The 23,934-nt window shown below is 52.2% G+C and overlaps 1 protein-coding gene across 2 annotated transcripts in view; it reads left to right on the forward strand.

The window, feature by feature from the left end:
* Window positions 1-19,437, forward strand: part of LOC137356827 (interleukin-6 receptor subunit alpha-like) — a 38,964-nt gene extending 19,527 nt beyond the window's left edge. For both annotated transcript variants that reach the window (XM_068022643.1, XM_068022644.1), the window contains exons 4-10: window positions 2,069-2,244; window positions 3,977-4,140; window positions 10,285-10,426; window positions 11,165-11,202; window positions 11,848-11,908; window positions 17,054-17,156; window positions 18,310-19,437. In XM_068022643.1, the coding sequence (XP_067878744.1) occupies window positions 2,069-2,244; window positions 3,977-4,140; window positions 10,285-10,426; window positions 11,165-11,202; window positions 11,848-11,908; window positions 17,054-17,156; window positions 18,310-18,538 (913 nt within the window). In that variant the 3' untranslated portion in view covers window positions 18,539-19,437. The remainder of the gene's footprint in view (window positions 1-2,068; window positions 2,245-3,976; window positions 4,141-10,284; window positions 10,427-11,164; window positions 11,203-11,847; window positions 11,909-17,053; window positions 17,157-18,309) is intronic.
* Window positions 19,438-23,934: the final 4,497 nt, after the last annotated feature.

The following is a 23,934-nucleotide window of genomic DNA, read 5'->3' on the forward strand; positions in this document are numbered from 1 at the left end:
TAACACTCTGATATATCCCATACCCCTCACTGTAACACTCTGATATATCCCATACCCCTCACTGTAACACTCTGATATATCCCATACCCCTCACTGTAACACTCTGATATATCCCACACCCCTCACTGTAACACTCTGATATATCCCACACCCCTCACTGTAACACTCAGATATATCCCATACCCCTCACTGTAACACTCTGATATACCCCACACCCCTCACTGTAACACTCTGATATACCCCACACCCCTCACTGTAACACTCTGATATATCCCACACCCCTCACTGTAACACTCTGATATATCCCACATCCCTCACTGTAACACTCTGATATATCCCCACACCCCTCACTGTAACACTCCGAAATATCCCACACACCTCACTGTAACACTCTGATATATCCCACACCCCTCACTGTAACACTCTGATATACCCCACACCCCTCACTGTAACACTCTGATATATCCCACACCTCTCACTGTAACACTCTGATATACCCCACACCCCTCACTGTAACACTCTGATATATCCCACACCCCTCACTGTAACACTCTGATATATCCCACACCCCTCACTGTAACACTCTGATATATCCCACACCCCTCACTGTAACACTCTGATATATCCCACACCCTTCACAGTAACACTCTGATATACCCCTCACAGCCCTCACTGTAACACTCTGATATATCCCACACCACTCACTGTAACACTCCGATATACCCCACACCCCTCACTGTAACACTCCGATATATCCCACACCCCTCACTGTAACACTCTGATATATCCCACATCCCTCACTGTAACACTCTGATATATCCCACACCCCTCACTGTAACACTCCGATATACCCCACACCCCTCACTGTAACACTCCGATATATCCCACACCCCTCACTGTAACACTCTGATATATCCCACACCCCTCACTGGAACACACTGATATATCCCACACCCCTCACTGTAACACTCTGATATACCCCACACCCCTCACTGTAACACTCTGATATATCCCACACCCCTCACTGTAACACTCTGATATATCCCACACCCCTCACTGTAACACTCTGATATATCCACACCCCTCACTGTAACACTCTGATATACCCCACACCCCTCACTGTAACACTCTGATATATCCCACATCCCTCACTGTAACACTCTGATATATCCCACACCCCTCAATGTAACACTCTGATATATCCCACACCCCTCACTGTAACGCTCTGATATATCCCACACCCCTCACTGTAACACTCTGATATATCCCACATCCCTCACTGTAACACTTTGATATATCCCACACCCCTCACTGTAACACTCTGATATATCCCACATCCCTCACTGTAACACTCTGATATATCCCACACCCCTCACTGTAACACTCTGATATATCCCACACCCCTCACTGTAACACTCTGATATATCCCACATCCCTCACTGTAACACTTTGATATATCCCACACCCCTCACTGTAACACTCTGATATATCCCACATCCCTCACTGTAACACTCTGATATATCCCACACCCCTCACTGTAACACTCTGAATGAAATGCCACCTTTCAGGAAGAACTGCCTGTATTTGTTTTGTTTCCTTAACCTCGGGAAAATGTCACCAAGGCGCATCGCAGGAGACAAAACTTTACCCCGAACCACATGAGGACATATTAGGGGACAGGCGACTGAAAGCTCGGTCAAAGAGGTCGGTTTTAAGGAGCGTCTTAAAGGAGGAGAGGGAGAGAGAGAGAGAGGCGGAGAGGTTTAGGGAGGGAATTCCAGAGCTTAGGGCCCCCAGGCAGCTGAAGGCACGGCCGCCAATGGTGGAGCAATGGGAATCGGGGGGATGGGCAAGAGGCCGGAATTGGAGGGGAGCAGAGATCTCGGAGGGTTGTCGGGGCTGGTGGAGGTGACGGAGATAGGGAGTGAGGGCCACGGAGGGGATTTGAAAACAAAGTTGCAAAAGCAGATTTTGCCACAGTGGGAGGGCATGCAGGTCAGCGAGGTCTGAGAGGGTGATCGGGCAGGAGGAGGTTACTGATATTGCCCTCCTCTTCTTCTCACCTCAGCCTGCAGGCAGAGTCCTCTTTGAAGAGATGCAAGTTCTACACGGGGAAGAAGGTGTGCGTGTGTATGTTTCCACATGAGGAGGGCGAGTTGGATCATTACTATATTACAGTGGCTGTATCCAATGGCGTGGGTTGTGTGGCCAGTAAGGAGAAAATGTTCACTTCGGACGGTCTGTGTAAGTACGATGGAATACTAACCTTTTTCTCAAGGGTCAATTGGAAATTGCCAAACTGAGATGGATAGATTTTTGTTGGGTTAAGGGGATTAAGGGCGACAGAACCAAGGTGGGGAGATGGAGTTAAGATACACATCAGCCCTGAATGGCGGAACAAGCTGGAGGGGCTGAATGGCCTCCCCCAGCTCCTGTGTTCGGTCACAGCGTGTTCCGTTGTCGTGGAGCAGCCCTGGATGTTCTCCCTCTTTCTCAAGGGGCGACTCTGTTCGTTGCGGGACGCCCCGTCATCCCGTTTCAGAAGCCGATGAGTTGTCACGCGAGGACTTGGATGTTAAGAAGGGAACTCCTGGAAGGGAACTCCTGTCCACCCAGCCTCCCCTCCACCCACCGCCCCCCCCTCCCCCTCCCCCACCCCCGCACAATTGGCACATGCCGGGCACTGACGCTCCCTCCCTTCACCCTTTCTCTGCCCATGTTCAACCTGGGGCAGGCTCACCAGGAACCTTCAGGGTAAGACCAAATCGTACAGGTCGGAGGGGGGAGGTGGGGGGGGGGGGCGTTGGGGTTGCGGGGGAAGTGGGGTGGTGGTCAGAAAGTGCATGACCAGCAAAAGCCTCACCGAGTTGTGGAGAAATCACAGACTTTATATAACAGCTCTCAGAAGTGTCACAGAGTCAGTTACTTTGACATCCTGTGAGAATTATCTAGATAACAACAGTCACCTCTGTCTCTCTCGCTCTCCCTCTCTCTCTCTCTTTCTCTCTCATTCACTATCTCTCTCTGTCTCTCTCTCTCTGTCTCTGTCTCTCTCTCTCTATCTCTGTCTCTCTGTCTCTGTCTCTATCTCAGTCTCTCTGTCTCTGTCTCTCTCTCTCTGTCTCTGTCTCTCTGTGTTTCTCTCTCACTTCCTCTCTCTCTCTTTGTTTCTCTCTGTCTCTCTCTTTATCTCTGTCTCTCTCTCTCTATCTCTGTCTCTCTTTGTTTCTCTCTGTCTCTTTCTGTCTCGCTCTCTGTCTCTCTCTCTCTCCCTATCTCTCTCTCTGTCTCTCTCTCTCTGTCTGTCTCAATCTCTGTCGCTCTCTCTGTTTCTCTCTCGCTTCCTCTCTCTCTTTGTTTCTCTCTGTCTCTCTCTCTCTCTGTCTCTCTCTCTCTGTCTCTCTCTCTCTCTCTGTCTCTCTCTCTCTGTCTCTGTCTCTCTCTCTCTCTCTCTATCTCTGTCTCTCTGTCTCTGTCTCTACCTGTCTCTGTCTCTGTCTCTCTGTCTCTCTGTCTATCTCTGTCTCTCTGTCTCTGTCTCTGTCTCTACCTGTCTCTGTCTTTGTCTCTCTGTCTCTCTGTCTATCTCTGTCTCTCTCTCTCTGTCTCTGTCTCTCTCTCTCTCTCTATCTCTGTCTCTCTGTCTCTGTCTCTGTCTCTACCTGTCTCTGTCTTTGTCTCTCTGTCTCTGTCTCACTCTCTGTCTTTTTCTATCTCTATCTCTCTGGTTCTCACTATTTCTCATACCCTGTTTCCCTACCTCTCTGCCTCTCTCTATGCTGCTCTGTCTCCGTCTCCGTCTCCCCCTCTCTGTCCCTGTTTCTCACACTCTCTCCCACACACCCACAGTAATAAGTGGGTGCCTCTGACTCTCGGTGATGCAGTGACCCTGCTCGGTGAGGTCTATCTGCAGCATGGAGATCTGCTGACAACTCAGTCCTGTTTTTTCCCCGCTCCCACCACCTTCCCTTAACAGTGAAATCGGACCCCCCTGAATCAGTGAAAGTGAAAGCAGTTTCAAAGGCTCCCCACAAGCTGAACTTGACTTGGTCCTACCCTCAGACCTGGCAAAGAGGTTTCTACGCACTCAACTTCCAACTCACCTATGGGATCCTGGGCCAAGAACTACCTATCAACACGGTAAGACCTGATTTAATTCATTTCTTTCTCCACATTTCTACAGCCAAAGGGTGGCTCCATAATATAGTTCTGGTTCGAAAAGGCTGTTTCCTAAGTATGTGCTGAAAATAGAGACATGTTGTCGAAGTGTTTCGTCTTGCACTCGTCAGGACAATCCGCAAGAATGCCAATGTTAGGGAAAACAACAGCCTGAGAAGAGAGTGCTGATTGGTTGGCAAGTGAACTCTGATTGGTAGAGGCGTTGCCAAGGAGAATGCACCAGTTTACGGTGACTGACAGTTAACTGGAAAGTTTTGTTTGAAATTTAAACCGGGCAGCTTGACTCTGATTGGGCAAGGCATTGCCCTGAGGAACGAACCAGTGAATGGCTCCCCTCCCGTTCTTTTCTGTGCTGCACAGAGGAAAACGCCCTGAGCTCGAAGCGGGGGGCGAATTCAAAACTAATTTGGGGAACAAATAGTCCACATTTCTGTGGAATCCGAGGAGTCAGTGATGATTCTCTGAGATTGCAATTAATCTCCTCCCTCCTCCTCCCTCGAGTATCTGACTAACTTCAGACATGACAGGAAAGAAGACAGACATCCAAAGCCACTCAAGTGCCAATGAAACGCTTTTTTGTTGCGGAAGTGTTGGGATGCAGGAAACGCGGCGGCCAATGTGCGCACAGCAAGATCCCACAAACAGCAATGTGAGAATGACACAGATGATTTTTTTTTTTGTGTGATGTTGGTTGAGGGATAAATATTGGGCCCCAAGGACACCGGGCTGAACTCCGCCCCCTTGCTCATCTTCCAATAGCGGCCGTGGGATCTTTTACGCCCACCCGAGAGGGGCAGACGGGGTCCTCGGTTTAACGCCTCATCCTGAAAGACGGCACCTCCGACAGTGCGGCGCTCCCTCAGTACTGGCACCGGGAGTGTCGGCCCGGACTATCGGCTCGAGTCTCCGGAGTGTTTTTCTTTCCCAGTTGACAATTCCTACGCTCCTGTGTTATTCAGACATTTCGTCACTGGGTTGATCACCGGCTCGATCACCTCAAAGTGTCTCGGCCCCTGTGGGCGAGGGAGTCCACCGCTCACGATGGCCGATTCTGCTGTTAAGTTGCAGCCGTCCCTTTAAGGCCTCATCGCTGTCACATCCTGAGGTCAATCGGCAGCCCCTTTCCATTGGTTTTCGGCCTCCACTTTCCCCACAGCATGGAAGTGAGAGCCCAAAGATGTGATGGCTTTGACTGTTATATACTGCTTGGTCTCCCCTGGTGTTTACAGGGTAATTACAGCGGTAATTCATCCCCCATTCTATCCTTATTTCTATTCCAAATTCCTACCTCCCCACTTATAATGGGAACTGTCTATGTCAACATGTCAAAGAACAAAGAACAGTACAGCACAGGAACAGGCCATTCGGCCCTCAAAGCCTGAGCCGATCTTGATGCCTGCCTAAACTAACACCTTCTGCACTTCCGGGGCCCATATCCCTCTATTCCCATCCTATTCATGTATTTGTCAAGATGCCTCTTAAACGTCGCTATCGTATCTGCTTCCACCACCTCCCCCGGCAGCAAGTTCCAGGCACTCACCACCCTCTGTGTAAAAAACTTGCCTCGCACATCCCCTCGAAACTTTGCCCCTCTCACCTTAAACCTATGTCCCCTAGTAACTGACTCTTCCACCCTGGGGAAAAGCTTCTGACTATCCACTCTGTCCATGCCACTCATAACTTTGTAAACCTCTATCATGTCGCCCCTCCACCTCCGTCGTTCCAGTGAAAACAATCCGAGTTTATCCAACCTCTCCTCATAGCTAATGCCCTCCAGACCAGGCAACATCCTGGTAAACCTCTTCTGTACCCTCTCCAAAGCCTCCACGTCTTTCTGGTAGTGTGGCGACCAGAATTGCACGCAGTATTCCAAGTGTGGCCTAACTAAGGTTCTGAACAACTTGCCAATTTTTATAATCTATGCCCTGACCGATGAAGGCAAGCATGCCGTATGCCTTCTTGACTACCTTATCCACCTGCGTTGCCACTTTCAGTGACCTGTGGACCTGTACGCCCAGATCTCTCTGCTTGTCAATACTCCTAAGGGATCTGCCATTTACTTTATACTTCCCACCTGTATTAGACCTTCTAAAATGCATTACCTCACATTTGTCCGGATTAAACTCCATCTGCCATTTCTCCGCCCAAGTCTCCAACCGATCTATATCCTGCTGTATTCTCTGACAATCCTCATCACTATCCGCAACTCCACCAACCTTTGTGTCGTCCGCAAACTTACTAATCAGACCAGCTACATTTTCCTTCAAATCATTTATATATACTACAAAGAGCAAAGGTCCCAGCACTGATAACTGCGGAACACCACTAGTCACATCCCTCCATTCAGAAAAACACCCTTCCACTGCTACCCTCTGTCTTCTGTGACCGAGCCAGTTCTGTATCCATCTTGCCAGCTCACCTCTGATCCCGTGTGACTTCACCTTTTGTACCAGTCTGCCATGAGGGACCTTGTCAAAGGCTTTACTGAAGTCCATATAGATAACATCCACTGCCCCTCCTTCATCAATCATCATCGTCACTTCCTCAAAAAACTCAATCAAATTAGTAAGACACGACCTCCCCTTCACAAAACCATGCTGTCTCTCGCTAATAAGTTTGTTTGTTTCCAAATGGGAGTAAATCCTGTCCCGAAGAACCCTCTCTAATAATTTCCCTACCACTGACGTAAGGCTCACTGGCCTGTAATTTCCTGGATTATCCTTGCTACCCTTCTTAAACAAAGGAATAACATTGGCTATTCTCCAGTCCTCTGGGACCTCACCTGTAGCCAATGAGGATGCAAAGATTTCTGTCAAGGCCCCAGCAATTTCTTCCCTTGCCTCCCTCAGTATTCTGGGGTAGATCCCATCAGGCCCTGGGGACATATCTACCTTAATGCTTTGCAAGACGCCCAATACCCCCTCCTTTTTGATAATGAGATGACTGAGACTATCTACACTCCCTTCCCCAGACTCATCATCCACCAAGTCTTTCTCTTTGGCGAATACTGATGCAAAGTACTCATTTAGTACCTCGCCCATTTCCTCTGGCTCCACACAAATTCCCTCCTCTGTCCTTGAGTGGGCCAACCCTTTCCCTGGTTACCCTCTTGCTCTTTATATACGTATAAAAAGCCTTGGGATTCTCCTTAATCCTGTTTGCCAATGACTTTTCATGACTCCTTTTAGCCCTCCTGACTCCTTGCTTAAGTTCCTTCCTACTTTCTTTATATTCCTCAAGGGATTCGTCTGTTCCCAGCCTTCCAGCCCTCACAAATGCTTCCTTTTTCTTTTTGACTAGGCTCACAATATCCCATGTTATCCAAGCTTCCTGAAACTTGCCAAACTTGTCTTTCTTCCTCACAGGAACATGCTGGTCCTGGATTCTAATCAACTGACGTTGGAAAGACTCCCACATGTCAGATGTTGATTTACCCTCAAACAGCTGCCCCCAATCTAAATTCTTCAGTTCCTGCCTAATATTGTTATAATTAGCCTTCCCCCAATTTAGCACCTTCACCCGAGGACTACTCTTATCCTTATCCACAAGTACCTTAAAACTTACAGAATTATGGTCACTGTTCCTGAAATGCTCCCCTACTGAAACTTCGACCACCTGGCCGGGCTCATTCCCCAATACCAGGTCCAGTACGGCCCCATCCCTAGTTGGACTATCTACATATTGTTTCAAGAAGCCCTCCTGGATGCTCCTTACAAATTATGCCCCATCCAAGCCCCTCGCACTAAGTGAGTCCCAGTCAATATAGGGGAAGTTAAAATCACCCACCACCACAACCCTGTTACCTTTACATCTTTCAAAAATCTGTCTACATATCTGCTCCTCTACCTCCCGCTGGCTGTTGGGAGGCCTGTAGAAAACCCCCAACATCGTGACTGCACTCTTCCTATTCCTGAGCTCCACCCACATTGCCTCGCTGCATGACCCCTCCGAGGTGTCCTCCCGCAGTACAGCTGTGATATTCTCCTTAACCAGTAATGCAACTCCCCCACCCCTTTTACATCCCCCTCTATCCCGCCTGAAGCTTCTAAATCCCAGAACATTTAGCTGCCAATCCTGTCCTTCCCTCAACCAAGTCTCTGTAATAGCAACAACATCATAGTTCCAAGTAATAATCCAAGCTCTAAGTTCATCTGCCTTACCTGTTATACTTCTTGCATTGAAACAAATGCACTTCAGACCACCAGTCCCGCTGTGCTCCGCAACATCTCCCTGCCTGCTCTTCCTCTTAGTCTTACTGTCCTTATTTACTAGTTCCCCCTCATTTATTTCACTTGCTGTCCTACTGCTCTGGTTCCCACCCCCTGCCACACTAGTTTAAACCCTCCCGAGTGATGCTAGCAAACCTCGCAGCCAGGATATTAGTGCCCTTCCAGTTTAGATGCAACCCGTCCTTCTTGTACAGGTCCCATCTGTCCCTGAAGAGATCCCAATGGTCCAGATATCTGAAACCCTCCCTTCGACACCAGCTGTTCAGCCACGTGTTTAGCTACACTATCTTCCCATTTCTAGCCTCACTGGCATGTGGCACAGGGAGTAATCCTGAGATTACAACCCTCGAGGTCCTGTCCTTTAACTTTCTACCTAACTCCCTGAACTCCCCCTGCAGGACCTCATCACTCTTCCTGCCTATGTCGTTGGTACCGATGTGTACCACAACCTCTGGCTGTTTACCCTCCCCCTTCAGAATGCCCCCTGTCCGTTCAGAGACATCCTTGACCCTGGCACCAGGGAGGCAACATACCATCCTGGAGTCTCTTTCATGTCCACAGAAGCGCCTATCTGTGCCCCTGACTATAGAGTCCCCTATAACTATTGCTCTTCTGCGCTTTGTCCCTCCCTGCTGAACAACAGTGCCAGCCGTGGTGCCACTGCTCTGGCTGCTGCTGTTTTCCCCTGATAGGCCATCGCCCCCCAACAGTATCCAAAACGGTATACTTGTTAGAGAGGGGGATAGCCACAGGGAATTCCTGCACTGACTGCCTGCCCCTTCTAGCGGTCACCCATCTATCTGCCTGCACCTTGGGTGTAACCACTTCTCTAAAACTCCTGTCTATGTCGCTCTCTGCCACCTGCATGCTCCTAAGTGCATCCAGTTGTCGCTCCGACCGATCCATGCAGTCTGTGAGGAGCTGCAACTGGGTACACCTCCTGCAGATGTAGTCGCCCGGAACGCTGGAAGCGTCACGGACCTCCCACATCTCACAGGTGAAGCACTTCACCCCTCTAACTGACATTTGTAGCACTAATTAATAAATTAATTTAAAATAAATAATTAAATACTTATTAAATCCTTACTAAATTAAGTTACAATTAACTATATGGTCCCTCGTGCTAGATTTCTACTATAAATATTAAATGCTAAACACAGTAATCTCCTCCCTCCTGTTTAGTTACTCCTCTACTTATTAATTAATTAGACAATTAGGGTTTTAATCAATTTTTATCAATGTTTTATTTTCAAATTCAGTGCAGATTCCCGACCAGCCAATCAGCTTTCCTGTGACGTCACTTTTTCAGGTTTTTTTTAGCGTTTTTTTTTTTCAGTTTTTATTTCCACCCGAGGTAACTTCCCGCTCCGGAACTCCACCCTCCGAGTTTTCTTCCTGGATGTAGGCCACGAGTCCCCGAGGTAAGGTTTTTATACTCACCGCTCCGGAACTCCGCCCTCCGAGTCTTCTCCCTGGATGTCACGCAGTAATTCCACCTTCTTACCAGTGGTGGAGCTGCTCATACTTCCTGTCCCCTCCTTACTCCCTCTCGCTTCCTCCTTCCCCATTCGTCTGCCACTCTTTGCCCCCTTCACCACCCACCCCCCTGCCCCCACCTCCCCTCTCTCCAACCTCCCCCCCCCCCCCGCCCCACCACCCCACCTCTGGATTTCAGCCTCTCCCAACTGTTAGTTGGAGCTCCGATGAAAACAGCCCCCATCAAGTTATCCACAGTGCCAAGGTATGTCAAGGCATTGCCCGCAGGACTCCATCCCATCCTCCGTGCCGCTGCCCGAATGTTGATTGGAGGGAGCCAGGTGCCGCAATATGGCGCCCGTGTGACCCAGGTCCTGACAAGTGTCTATCCTTTACGCAGGTCGTTGTCAAGGAAACGTCCTTTTTGATCGATGATGCCTTGCCCAACAAGAACTACTCGGTGAAGGTCCGAGCAAAGGAGGAGTTCGATCACGGAACGTGGAGTGAGTGGAGTGGACCGGCCTATGGCATGCCTTGGGCAGGTGCGCCTGAAAGATGTTCCCTCTCCCCTCCTCTCCCCATCTCCTCCCCTCTGTCTGCCTTCTCTCCCCCCTCTTGCTCCTCCTCTCCCTCCCTTCCCCATTCCCTTCCTCCGCCCTCCTTTTCTTTTCTCTCTCCGCTGACACTATCCTCCCATCCTCCCTCCCCTTCACAATCTCGCCTCTTTTTATGATTTCTTTCTCACCCTTCGCTTTCTCTTTCTCCCTCTCTCTCCCCTTCACACTCCCTCTCTCCCTCTCTCTCTCTTCCATTCGAGGAAGAGCGATTGGACGAGGCCAAGCTTGGATTTGAAAAGGCCGGAAGAGGAGGAGGGGAGTGGGGGGGGCAGAGGAGGAAGGGGGGGACAGAGGAGGAAGGGGGAGCAGAGGAGGAGGGGGGGTGGGGAGGGGAGGAGGGGGGGAGGGGGGTCACTGGAAGAATGGAGGAGTTCCTCGGTTTTGAGAGCGTTGGATGTAATGAATGAGAATTTCCTGTTGAGGGGAATGAAAGAGGAGGCAGGGTGAGAGAGAGAGAAGGAGGAAGGAGAGAGAGAAGGAGGAAGGGGAAAAATACAAGAGGAGGAGAGAGAGAGAGGGAGAATGGAGGTTGGCTTCTCAGTAAGGGTTCTGGAGAACTCTCCATCACTGTGTATAACAGAGAGGCAGTTGAGGAAGTGCGGTCCGTATTCGTCTCGGGAATTCTAACATAGATTCCGATTAACACGAGTTATTTTTCAACAGATCCTCAAAGGAACATTATACCAGAAGACGACACAGAGGTAATCGCAATATAACTTTACCCAGCTGATACTCCCTGCACCTTGCCTGATGGCCACCATTTTGTTGTTGGGAGTCACGTGATTCCCTCTGGCCTGCCACCCATCGCTCCTCCCTCTTTGCAGCACCTGCCATTTGGGGACGGAATGTCAGCGAGGAGAGATGTAACCGTGAGGGAGTTCTTCCACTCACTCTTGAGTTGACTATTCCATCGCTCTGCTGGCTGCTATCCCGCATTCCACCCTCCGAAGATCCCCACCTCGCCCAAAGCTCCGCGGCTCCCAACCCCCGCCCCTATCCGAATTGCACCGAATTCCGTTCACCCGTCACCCCCCCCACCCCCACCCCCACCCCCGTGTTCGTTGACCTACACCGGCTCCCGTTCCGGCAACACTTTTTAAAATTCTCATCCTTGTTTTCAAATCCCTCCATGGCCTCACCTCCCCTCCCTATCTCTCTGTAACCCCCTCAAGCCCCCACAACCCTCCGCGCTCTCTGCGTTCCTCCAATTCCTGCCTCTCGCGCATCCCCCCCCCCCGATTCCCATCGCTCCACCATTGGCGGCCGTGCCCTGAATGAAGGTGCTCTGGCAATGTGATTATATAGAAGTGCCAATGTCTTACCAATGTCTCCTTTCTCCGTGCCAGGGTTATCCCTCCAGCCCGATAGAGTATGAGAACAGTGAGTGGGACGAGAACACACTACAGGGTACGTGTGTCCAGTTTTGCCTCTTGATTGAAATGAAGAATTTTTTTTCAGGGGCGAGCGGTGGGTGATTGCCCACTCCTGGAGCCCGATGGCAGGCGATTGGGGTGGGTAAGAGGGATTGAGGTAGGATTGAGGTGGGGGGATTGAAGTGGGACAGAGGAATGAGGTGGGACAGAGGAATGAGGTGGGACAGAGGAATGAGGTGGGACAGAGGAATGAGGTGGGACAGAGGAATGAGGTGGGACAGAGGGACTGAGGTGGGAAGGAGGAACTGCAGTGGGACAGAGGAACTGAGGTGGGAAGGAAGAACTGCGGTGGGACAGAGGGATTGAGTTGGGACAGAGGGATTGAGGTGGGAAGGAGGAACTGAGGTGGGAAGGAGGAACTGCGGTGGGAAGGAGGAACTGCGGTGGGACAGAGGGATTGAGGTGGGACAGAAGGATTGAGGTAGGACAGAGGGATTGCGGTGGGAAGGAAAAACTGAGGTGGGACAGAGGGACTGAGGTGGGACAGAGGGACTGAGGTGGGACAGAGGGACTGAGGTGGGACAGAGGGATTGAGGTGGGACAGAGGGATTGAGGTGGGACAGAGGGATTGAGGTGGGACAGAGGGATTGCGGTGGGACAGAGGGATTGCGGTGGGACAGAGGGATTGCGGTGGGACAGAGGGATTGAGGTGGGACAGAGGGATTGAGGTGGGACAGAGGGATTGAGGTGGGACAGAGGGATTGCGGTGGGAAGGAGGAACTGAGGTTGGACAGAGGGATTGAGGTGGGACAGAGGGATTGAGGTGGGACAAAGGGATTGAGGTGGGACAAAGGGATTGAGGTGGGACAGAGGGATTGAGGTGGGACAGAGGGATTGAAGTGGGAAGGAGGAACTGAGGGGGGACAGAGGGATTGAGGTGGGACAGAGGGATTGAAGTGGGAAGGAGGAACTGAGGGGGGACAGAGGGATTGAGGTGGGACAGACGGATTGAGGTGGGAAGGAGGAACTGAGGTGGGACAGAGGAACTGAGGTGGGACAGAGGAACTGAGGTGGGACAGAGGGATTGAGGTGGGACAGACGGATTGAGGTGGGAAGGAGGAACTGCGGTGAGACAGAGGGATTGCGGTGGGAAGGAAAAACTGAGGTGGGACAGAGGGACTGAGGTGGGACAGAGGGACTGAGGTGGGACAGAGGGACTGAGGTGGGACAGAGGGACTGAGGTGGGACGGAGGGACTGAGGTGGGACAGAGGGACTGAGGTGGGACAGAGGGACTGAGGTGGGACAGAGGGACTGAGGTGGGACAGAGGGACTGAGGTGGGACAGAGGGATTGAGGTGGGACAGAAGGATTGAGGTAGGACAGAGGGATTGCAGTGGGAAGGAAAAACTGAGGTGGGACAGAGGGATTGAGGTGGGAAGGAAAAACTGAGGTGGGACAGAGGGATTGAGGTGGGACAGAGGGATTGAGGTGGGAAGGAGGAACTGAGGTGGGACAGAGGAACTGAGGTGGGACAGAGGGACTGAGGTGGGACAGAGGGATTGAGGTGGGACAGAGGGATTGAGGTGGGACAGAGGGATTAAGGTGGGACAGAGGGATTGAGGTGGGACAGAGGGATTGCGGTGGGAAGGAGGAACTGAGGTGGGACAGAGGGACTGAGGTGGGACAGAGGGATTGAGGTGGGACAGAAGGATTGAGGTGGGAAGGAGGAACTGAGGTGGAACAGAGGAACTGCGGTGGGAAGGAGGAACTGCGGTGGGACAGAGGGATTGAGGTGGGACAGAGGGATTGAGGTGGGAAGGAAAAACTGAGGTGGGACAGAGGGACTGAGGTGGGACAGAGGGACTGAGGTGGGACAGAGGGACTGAGGTGGGACAGAGGGACTGAGGTGGGACGGAGGGACTGAGGTGGGACGGAGGGACTGAGGTGGGACGGAGGGACTGAGGTGGGAAGGAGGAACTGAGGTGGGACAGAGGAACTGAGGTGGGACAGAGGGATTGTGGTGGGACAGAGGGATTGTGGTGGGACAGAGGGATTGAGGTGGGACAGAGGGACTGAGGTGGGACAGAGGGACTGAGGTGGGACAGAGGGACTGAGGTGGGACGGAGGAACTGAGGTGGGACGGAGGAACTGAGGTGGGAAGGAGGAACTGAGGTGGGACAGAGGGACTGTGGTGGGACAGAGGGACTGAGGTGGGACAGAGGGACTGTGGTGGGACAGAGGGACTGTGGTGGGACAGAGGGACTGAGGTGGGACAGAGGGACTGAGGTGGGACAGAGGGACTGAGGTGGGAAGGAGGAACTGAGGTGGGACAGAGGGATTGTGGTGGGACAGAGGGATTGCGGTGGGACAGAGGGATTGCGGTGGGAAGGAAAAACTGAGGTGGGACAGAGGGACTGAGGTGGGACAGAGGGACTGAGGTGGGACAGAGGGACTGAGGTGGGACAGAGGGATTGAGGTGGGACAGAGGGATTGCGGTGGGACAGAGGGATTGCGGTGGGAAGGAAAAACTGAGGTGGGACAGAGGGACTGAGGTGGGACAGAGGGACTGAGGTGGGAAGGAGGAACTGAGGTGGGACAGAGGGATTGTGGTGGGAAGGAAAAACTGAGGTGGGACAGAGGGATTGAGGTGGGACAGAGGGATTGAGGTGGGACAGAGGGATTGAGGTGGGACAGAGGGACTGAGGTGGGACAGAGGGACTGAGGTGGGACAGAGGGACTGAGGTGGGACAGAGGGACTGAGGTGGGACAGAGGGACTGAGGTGGGACAGCGGGATTGAGGTGGGACAGAGGGATTGCGGTGAGACAGAGGGATTGAGGTGGGATGTAAAAACTGAGGTGGGACAGAGGGACTGAGGTGGGACAGAGGGACTGAGGTGGGACAGAGGGACTGAGGTGGGACAGAGGGACTGAGGTGGGACAGAGGGACTGAGGTGGGACAGCGGGATTGAGGTGGGAAGGAGGAACTGAGGTGGGACAGATGGATTGAGGTGGGACAGAGGGATTGAGGTGGGACAGAGGGACTGAGGTGGGAAGGAGGAACTGAGGGGGGACAGAGGGATTGAGATGAGACAGAGGGATTGAGGTGGGACAGAGGGATTGAGGTGGGAAGGAGGAACTGAGGTTGGACAGAGGGATTGAGGTGGGAAGGAGGAACTGAGGGGGACAGAGGGATTGAGGTGGGACAGAGGGATTGAGGTGGGACAGAGGGACTGAGGTGGGACAGAGGGACTGAGGTGGGAAGGAGGAACTGAGGGGGACTGAGGCGGGACAGAGGGACTGAGGCGGGACAGAGGGACTGAGGCGGGACAGAGGGATTGAGGCGGGACAGAGGGATTGAGGCGGGACAGAGGGATTGAGGCGGGACAGAGGGATTGAGGCGGGACAGAGGGACTGAGGCGGGAAGGAGGAACTGAGGGGGACAGAGGGATTGAGGTGGGACAGAGGGATTGAGGTGGGACAGAGGGATTGAGGTGGGACAGAGGGATTGAGGTGGGACAGAGGGACTGAGGTGGGAAGGAGGAACTGAGGGGGACAGAGGGATCGAGGCGGGACAGAGGGATCGAGGCGGGACAGAGGGATCGAGGCGGGACAGAGGGATCGAGGCGGGACAGAGGGATTAGTCGATTTATCACTGGGGAGATACATATGATTTAGCAGTTAACAAACAGACAGATTCCCAAAGATCTGCAATGCTCCCAAGGGTTAATCCTTGATGTGTGAACCATTGCATTGGCTGTCGGGGGTGGATGTCAAAGGTTCCGCGGACACTATTGGAAGAACAGCGGGCGTGCGGGGGAGTTCCCCCTGGGGTCCTGGGGCCAATATATATCCCTCAACCAACATCACTGAAAAAACAGATGATCTGGGGCATTAGCACATTGCTGTTGTGGGATCCTGCTGTGCGCAAATTGGCACTTCCTTACAACAGAGGCCACGCTTCAAAAAAAGTTGGCTGTGAAGAGATTCGGGAACTCCTTGTCGGGGGAGGGGGGGGTCTTCCTTTTTTCTTGGAATGAGATGGGATCAAGGGATGAAATCTGTAGCCCCCGGCAAAGGGTTACAATATCGTCCTTGTCACGCTCGCAAAGAGGCGCCAGGAGAAGACCTGAGAACGAGTCTCTATTTATGAGGTTACCTTTTAACACTGAGGAGGTTGTCCGACAGAGATGGTGTCACCTTGTTGTAGCCTCAACTGGAGTATTGTGTCCAGTTCTGGTCACCACTCTGCAGGAAGGACGGGAGGGTCCTTGAGAGGGTGCAGAGGAGATTTACCGGAATTGCCCATGAGAACCAGGGCGGTTTGGGAATTTTGCCCGCCGTTTAAAATATGCCGGTGTTAGAACCAACCTAGTTCGCCAATGCCCCTTTAGGGAAAGAAACCAGCTGCCCTTACCCGGTCTGGGCCGATAGGTGACTCCCGTCCCATGCCAGCGTCGCTGACTCTTAACTGGTCTGGAATAGCCCACCAAAGCCACTGAGTTGTAAACAAGAAGGCAGCCCACCGCCATCTGATTGGCGGTACCAGTGTGGGGGTGGGGGGCGATAAATGCCAGGCTTGCCGGTGACGCCCACGTAATGAGAAGTGTTTTCTGTTGTCTTGGTCGCACAAGCGCAGATGAAACGTCCCTTCCTTTGGTGATCAGTGTTGAGAGCGTTCTAGCCCGCCCTCGGAGTCGGTTCCTGCAGGTTCCCAGACACTTGAAAGCGAGATCTGGCCCATTGTATCACCTTGCCCTAAGCCTTCAGGGCGTGAAACTATTATTGCTTCGGGGTGGTGTCCCCCAGCCCCCTGCCAACCTGTTTTTCCGAGAGTTCGAAGTCACGTGCAAGCCTTGTTTTTTTCGGTGGTTGAAAGTCTTGTGAAATATCTTTTAGCCGCAGGAATAGTTTGGCCAGCTGCACTTGAGGTTTCACAGGTTTTTCAAGGTTTCTGGAACAGAACTCTTGCGAAACAGTCAGAACAGGAGCTTATTCAGCACCTCGCCCCCCCCCCCCCCCACCCCCCACTTCATAACCCAATTCCACTGACCTGCCCATTTGGGTTCCCCTCCCCCAGCAAAGGAAATAATTTCTCTGTATCTACCCGATTGAATCCCTCCTTTGTTTCAAACACCTCACTTCTCAATCTTCTAACCGCTGCCTGTTGTTCTAATTAAAGGGTCTCACTATCTGGAATGGAATAGCTTTCCGCACTATGGACCCTGGCTTGTCGTGGTGAGCCTGCTCACTGTGATCACACTTTTCATCGTCATTGTCATCAGGTAAGGTTAGAGACGAGGCAGACCCTTTCGCGTGGCGATGACGGTCGAAACTGTCAGCATCCCCCGCGTGGAAATCCAAAGGTTGCTGTCAGTGCATCTACACGCCTCCTGTATAGGCGCTCAAAGACCGTCATCTCCCGTTTCAACGAGAATCCCCCCCCCCCCCCCCATTTAGGATGTTAGTCTCGTTGCAAAAGTTGCACCTTGTTCAATGAGCTGCAACTGTTTTTTTCTTAACTAAATTCACAATTACTGCTGAACAACCTCTCTGGCCCTGAAAAACTAATTTGATATTTGTGGGAATGTCAACTTTCTCCAATTATTATGATTTTTAAAATTCCGTGTATTTTTTAAAATAATGGTCATAAAGACAGCAGGATGCCATTTGGCCCATCGAGCCCATGCTAGCTGTCTGTAGAGCAATCCAATCTGTCCCATTCCCCCTGCTCCATAATTCTTTCCATAATCATTTTGTTTTCCTTTTTTTCACCTTTGTTTATTTTAGCTTCTATCCTAATTGAATCATGATTATTTATTTTGCTATCTGAAAATTTAAATTGAAAGAGATTGATACCAATTGCTTTTAAATTCCGGGTCAGTTGTGAATGCTTCAACATGATTGGCTTCTTACCCGACTTGCTGACATCACCGCTGCAGGATGCCTGGAGATTGCCCCACGTCATGGCGCCAGATTTAAACAGCCCTCAGGAAAGGGGGATTCCCACACGACAGAGACGCTGAATATATGTTGACAGCGTTCTTCAAAGTCAGCAATGAGAGCCATCTCTTCGACATCAATTCCAGGCCATTCTCGTATTCTATTTAAGTGAACTTAATTGGAAATGTCAAGACTAAGATTGATAGATTTTTTTGGGGGGTTTAGGGGATTAAGGTTAAGGAACCAAGCTGGGGAGATGGAGTTAAGCCATGATCTGACTGAATGGTGGAACAGGCTTGAGGGGCTGAATGGCCTCCTCCCCCTGTTCCTATGTCCTGCAGCAGACCTCACATACCCCAGTGGAGTCAGATAACGGAGGCTCACTAGTGGGGTATGGTACTGGCGTAATTGCCCGAGGATTTTGATAAGAGCCTCATCATCTTGCAGTGAGGTGTCGTTGTTGCAGAAGTAACGGTTTTTGGCTTGTTTCACAAGGTACAAAAAGAAATGGCGGAGCCAGGCCACAGAGAAGGGCAAAGCGGAAAGCTGCAAGGAGTATTTGCCTATCCGGCTGATCACGGTTTCGGAGGCACGCGGGGTGGCCAAGCAGGCCGAGGCCACGGCCGAGACGCCACTCCAGCACCTGCCTTTGGACACCGCTTTTCCTGAGGACCTGCCGCATTTTGACGTCATCAACATGGGCTACTTTTACATTCCTCAATAGAAACTGCGCAGCCAGAAGCGGGGAGAGAACCAGATCTGTGGGAGTGGGGTGGTCAATCGGCCCCCTGGAGGGGCTTTTGCGCTGAACTGCTGATCAAAGACAATGTCTTCTCTTCTTCGCCCACGCGACAGGAAGGAGAGTTCGAAGCAATGGGGCTTTGACGCTGGTGGATTTTGCAGGAGTATTTGATGCACGCGGAAATAACCAAGGCTACATTTGCATTGCTCACTGGACGTCTGATCAGCCCTGGGTCTTCCAAGCCTTGCCTCGTATTAGTCTCGCTTATGCCTTCGCTACCTCACACCTCTCCCATGACCTGTACTCTCAGCTATAATCCAGTTGAATGGTGGAGCAGTCTTAAGGGGCTGAAAGGTCGACTCCTGTTTCGATGCCTCGTTAATATGATCTAACGTCATCCTGTCGTCCAGGCAGTACCCAGGATGGGGGCGGGGGTTGAAGATAGCTCCCTAGGAGCAGGGTATAGTCTGTCTGTCCCTTTACCTGTTTGGGAAAGGGAGACTTTAGCAGTTGCCAAACCAACAAACCAAACCGATTCATCCTGCCCGAAGGTCGGAGTCACATCGGCGACCGGGAAACATCTGCATTGGACGCCGACCGTGCAAGGGTCCTCGGAGAATTGGAACCACGTCTGTCAGACATGGCCGGGTTCGGCGCTCGTTACAAAATGGAGGTTTCTCATTCAAAATGGAGTCCTTCGTCGAAAGGACAGCCGATGGGACGGAGTCTTGATCAATATGGCCGGCACGGCGATGAACTTTCGAGAATGTGCTGACTCCCTTTTCTCGACCCTGTATGTCCGATAACACAGGACAGATTTTTGTTTGCTCTTTCTTTGCGGTTTACTGACTATGTTCTTTATAAATCCACTCTGTTACTCACCTCAGTGTTGTGGTGAATGAAAAAAGGATGGTCGATTAGTCACACTGGACCAGTAATGTTAGCAGAGGCCGGACAAAGCATATCAACGAGAAGCGATGACCTTTGTTTTGGGGTGCGGTGGGTGTAATGTGAATGTTACTTACCTCTCGATGGGCCTCAGTTGTGGTACTGATCCCTGGAGATCAGGAAGATCCCAGGATCCCCCAATCCCCAGTCTATGCCCCCAGTTTATCCCAGCCAGGGCAATTGTACCAAATGCTACGATTCACCCCAGTTCTCAACACTAAGAAGCACCTCCCCTCCCAATGGTCATTTAGTGACCACCTCCTCAACCCCCACAATCTTCACCACCCCAACCCCCCCAATCTTCACCACCCCAACCCCCCTCAACCCCCCCAATCTTCACCACCCCAACTCCCCTCAACCCCCCCAATCTTCACCACCTCAACCCCCCCAATCTACACCACCCCAACCCCCCCAATCTTCACCACCCCAACCCCCCCTCAACTGCCCCAATCTTCACCACCCCAACCCCCCTCAACCCCCACAATCTTCACCACCCCAACCCCCCCCAATCGTCACCACCCCAACCCCCCCTCAACCCTCCCAATCTTCACCACCCCAACCACCCCAACCCCCCCAATCTTCACCACCCCAACCCCCCCTCAACTGCCCCAATCTTCACCACCCCAACCCCCCCTCAACTCCCCCAATCTTCACCACCCCAACCCCCCTCAACCCCCACAATCTTCACCACCTCAACCCCCACAATCTTCACCACCTCAACCCCCCCAATCTTCACCACCCCAACCCCCCCTCAACCCCCACAATCTTCACCACCCCAACCCCCCACCCTCAACCCCCACAATCTTCACCACCCCAACCCCCCCTCAACCCCCGCCAATCTTCACCACCCCAACCCCCCCCCAACCCCCACAATCTTCACGACCCCAGCCCCCCCTCAACCCCCAGAATCTTTACCACCCCAACCCCCCCTCAACCCCCACAATCTTCACCACCCCAACCCCCCCTCAACCCCCACAATCTTCACCACCCCAACCCCCCCCTCAACCCCCACAATCTTCACCAACCCAACCCCCCCTCAATCCCCCCAATCTTCACCACCCCACTCCCCCCTCAACCCCCACAATCTTCACCACCCCACTCCCCCCTCAACCCCCACAATCTTCACCACCTCAACCCCTCCCTCAACCCCCACAATATTCACCACCCCACCCCCTCCTCAACCCCCACAATCTTCACCACCCCACTCCCCCCTCAACCCCCACAATCTTCACCACCCCAACCCCCCCTTCAACCCCCCCAATCTTCACCACCCCAACCCCCCCCTCAATCCCCCCACAATCTTCACCACCCCAACCCCTCCCTCAACCCCCACAATCTTCACCACCCCAACCCCCCCTCAACCCCCACAATCTTCACCAACCCCCCAACACTGGAAAGTGCACGTGTGCATCAGAAGAGGGGGGAGGGATGAATGTTCGTGGCTTGCTGTTCCCGCTTTTGGTGGGGAGTACTCCGCTGAGGCTTCGTCCAGGATCCATGTGAAGGAATCTTCACTCCCACAATTAAACCCCTTCCCATTCACTCCCATTGTACACAATCCCAATGGACCCAAACCCCTTCCCATTCACTCCCATTGTACACAATCCCAATGGACCCAAACCCCTTCCCGTTCACTCCCACTGTACACAATCCCAATGGACCCAAACCCCTTCCCATTCACTCCCATTGTACACAATCCCAATGGACCCAAACCCCTTCCCATTCACTCCCACTGTACACAATCCCAATGGATCAAACCTCTTCCCATTCCCTCCCATTGTCCACAATCCCAATGGACACAAACCCCTTCCCATTCACTCCCATTGTACACAATCCCAATGGACCCAAACCCCTTCCCGTTCACTCCCATTGTACACAATCCCAATGGACACAAACCCCTTCCCGTTCACTCCCATTGTACACAATCCCAATGGACCCAAACCCCTTCCCATTCACTCCCACTGTGCACAATCCCAATGGATCAAACCTCTTCCCATTCCCTCCCATTGTACACAATCCCAATGGACCCAAACCCCTTCCCGTTCACTCCGACTGTACACAATCCCAATGGATCAACATTCAGAATTTACTTTTCCAGCTATGTTGCTATTCCCTGTTTGTCGGAAAGGATATATTGTCCTTGGAGAGGGTGCAGAGCAGATTCCCAGAATGATCCCAGGGATAAAAGAGTTAAATTACGAGGACAGGTTACACAGACTGGGCTTGTATTCCCTCGAGTATAGAAGATTAAGGGGGTGATCTAATCGAGGGGGTTTAAGATGATTAAAGGATTCGATCGGGTCGATAGAGAGAAACTATTTCCTCTGGTGGGGGGGGGAGGGGAGTCCAGAACAAGGGGGCAGAACCTTAAAATTGGAGCCAGGCCGTTCAGGGGGTGATGTCAGGAAGCACTTCTTCACACAAAGGGGAGTGGGAAATCTGGAACTCTCTCCCCCGAAAAGCTGTCGAGGCTCGGGGGTGGGGAGGGAGGGGGGGCATTTCCAAACTGAGATTGAGAGACCTTTGTTGTGTAAGGGGATCGAGGGATTATGGAGCAATGGCGGATTTGTGGAGTTGAGGTAGAGATCGGGCGCGATCTGATTGAATGGCGGACCAGGCTGGAGGGAGGATCAATGCCCTCGTGTTGTTCCTAATGCTTGTCTCTTGAATGTGCTGACTTTTACCGAGTCTGCTTTCCATAGACACCAGCACTTTGCGCATCTCACCGTGTCGCGGGGACTCGGTAAAAGTGAACATTCTGAAAAGTGGAAGCAGGTCCCAGATGGTTCGTGCAGCTCACTTCCTGTCGGCGAGTGAAAGGGGAAGCTGGATAAAGACACGAGGGAGAAAGGAAGAGAAGGATATGTCGGTAGGGTGAGATGAAGAGGGAGGTGGGAGGAGGCTCGTGTGTGGAGCGGAAACACCAGCACGGAGCAGATGGGCCGAATGGCCTGTTTCTGTGCCGCACCCTCTCAGCAACGCGGTCGTCTGACCGCACCTTGTTTGCTTGATCGGTGAAGTTAAACCAAATTCCATGTGTTTTCATGTGGAAGCTGCCACTTGCAGGGGCATGAGTGGGAAAACAACAGTGTTCTGAATGAGAGTGTTGACGTCCAACCTGCAAGATGGCGGGTCGTGACGTACCCCCGTGAACCAGAATGCCGTCAATAAAGTTTTTCTGCCGGTACGTTGCGAGGTCACTGTGTATGTTTCTAGCCCGAGATCGGGGCCCAGGCCAACCCCCTGTGTCCGAACTCGCACCGAGTCCCGCTCACCCGCCACCCACTGACCTACACCGGCTCCCGGTTTGGCAACGCTCTTAAAATCCTCCATTTCAAATCCCTCCATGGCCTCCTCACCCCCTCTCCCTATCTCTGTCACCTCCTCCAGCCTCTACAACCCTCCGAGATCTCTGCACTCCCCCCAATTCCGGCCTTTCGCCCATCCCCACCCCCCGCCACCCCGATTCCCATCGCTCCACCATTGGCGGCCGGGCCTTCAGCTGCCTGGGAGCTCTGGAATTCCCTCCCTAAACCTCTCCGCCTCTCTCTCTCCTCCTTTAAGACGCTCCTTAAAACCGACCTCGTCTTTCCTCCCTACCTGATTGGATGATTCTTGACTGTCAGTCAGACTGCCATCCGACTCTGCCAATTCCCACATTTTTACGATTAACCAGCAAGAATGCTGAAACAAAATTAATTTTCATCAATTTCTTCATATTGTTCCTCCCGGGGGGGGTGGCGACTGAAGGCAGAAAATAATTTGGGGAGCGGGATTAATCGGACAGCTCTTTCAAAGAGCCAGCACGTGCACAATGGGCTGAACGGCCACCTCCTCTCCTATAAAATTCTATTATTCTAAGCACGTGGGTCACATCTAACACAATCTACCGCGCAGAAACAGGCCATTCGGCCCATCTGCTCCGTGCTGGTGTTTCTGGCCCACTCGAGCCTCCTCCCACCCCCTCTTCATCTCACTCTATCCCCATATCCCTCTATTCCTTTCTCCCTCATGTGTTTATCCAGCTTCCCCTTAAACGTATCTCTGCTATTCCCCCTCAACCACTCCCTGTGGTAGCGAGTTCCACATTCTCACCACTCTCCGGGCAAAGGGGTTTCTCCTGAATTCCCCATTGGATTTATTAGTGACTGTCTTATATTGATGGCCCCCTAGTTCTGGTCTCGCCCCCACAAGTGGAAACATCTTCTCTACGTCGACCCGATCGAAACCCTTTCATCATTTTAAAGCCCTCGATCAGGTCACCCCTCAGCCTTCTGACAAAGCTAGGGGGGAGTGTGAGCTGTGAGGAGGATGCAAAGAGGCTCCAAGGTAATTTGGACAAGTTGGGTGAGTGGGCAAGTGCATGGCAGATGCAGTATAACGTGGATAAATGTGAGGTTATCCACTTTGGTTGTAAAAACAGAAAGGCA

Source organism: Heterodontus francisci, chromosome 46, assembly GCF_036365525.1.
Source record: "Heterodontus francisci isolate sHetFra1 chromosome 46, sHetFra1.hap1, whole genome shotgun sequence".
Lineage (NCBI taxonomy): Eukaryota > Metazoa > Chordata > Chondrichthyes > Heterodontiformes > Heterodontidae > Heterodontus > Heterodontus francisci.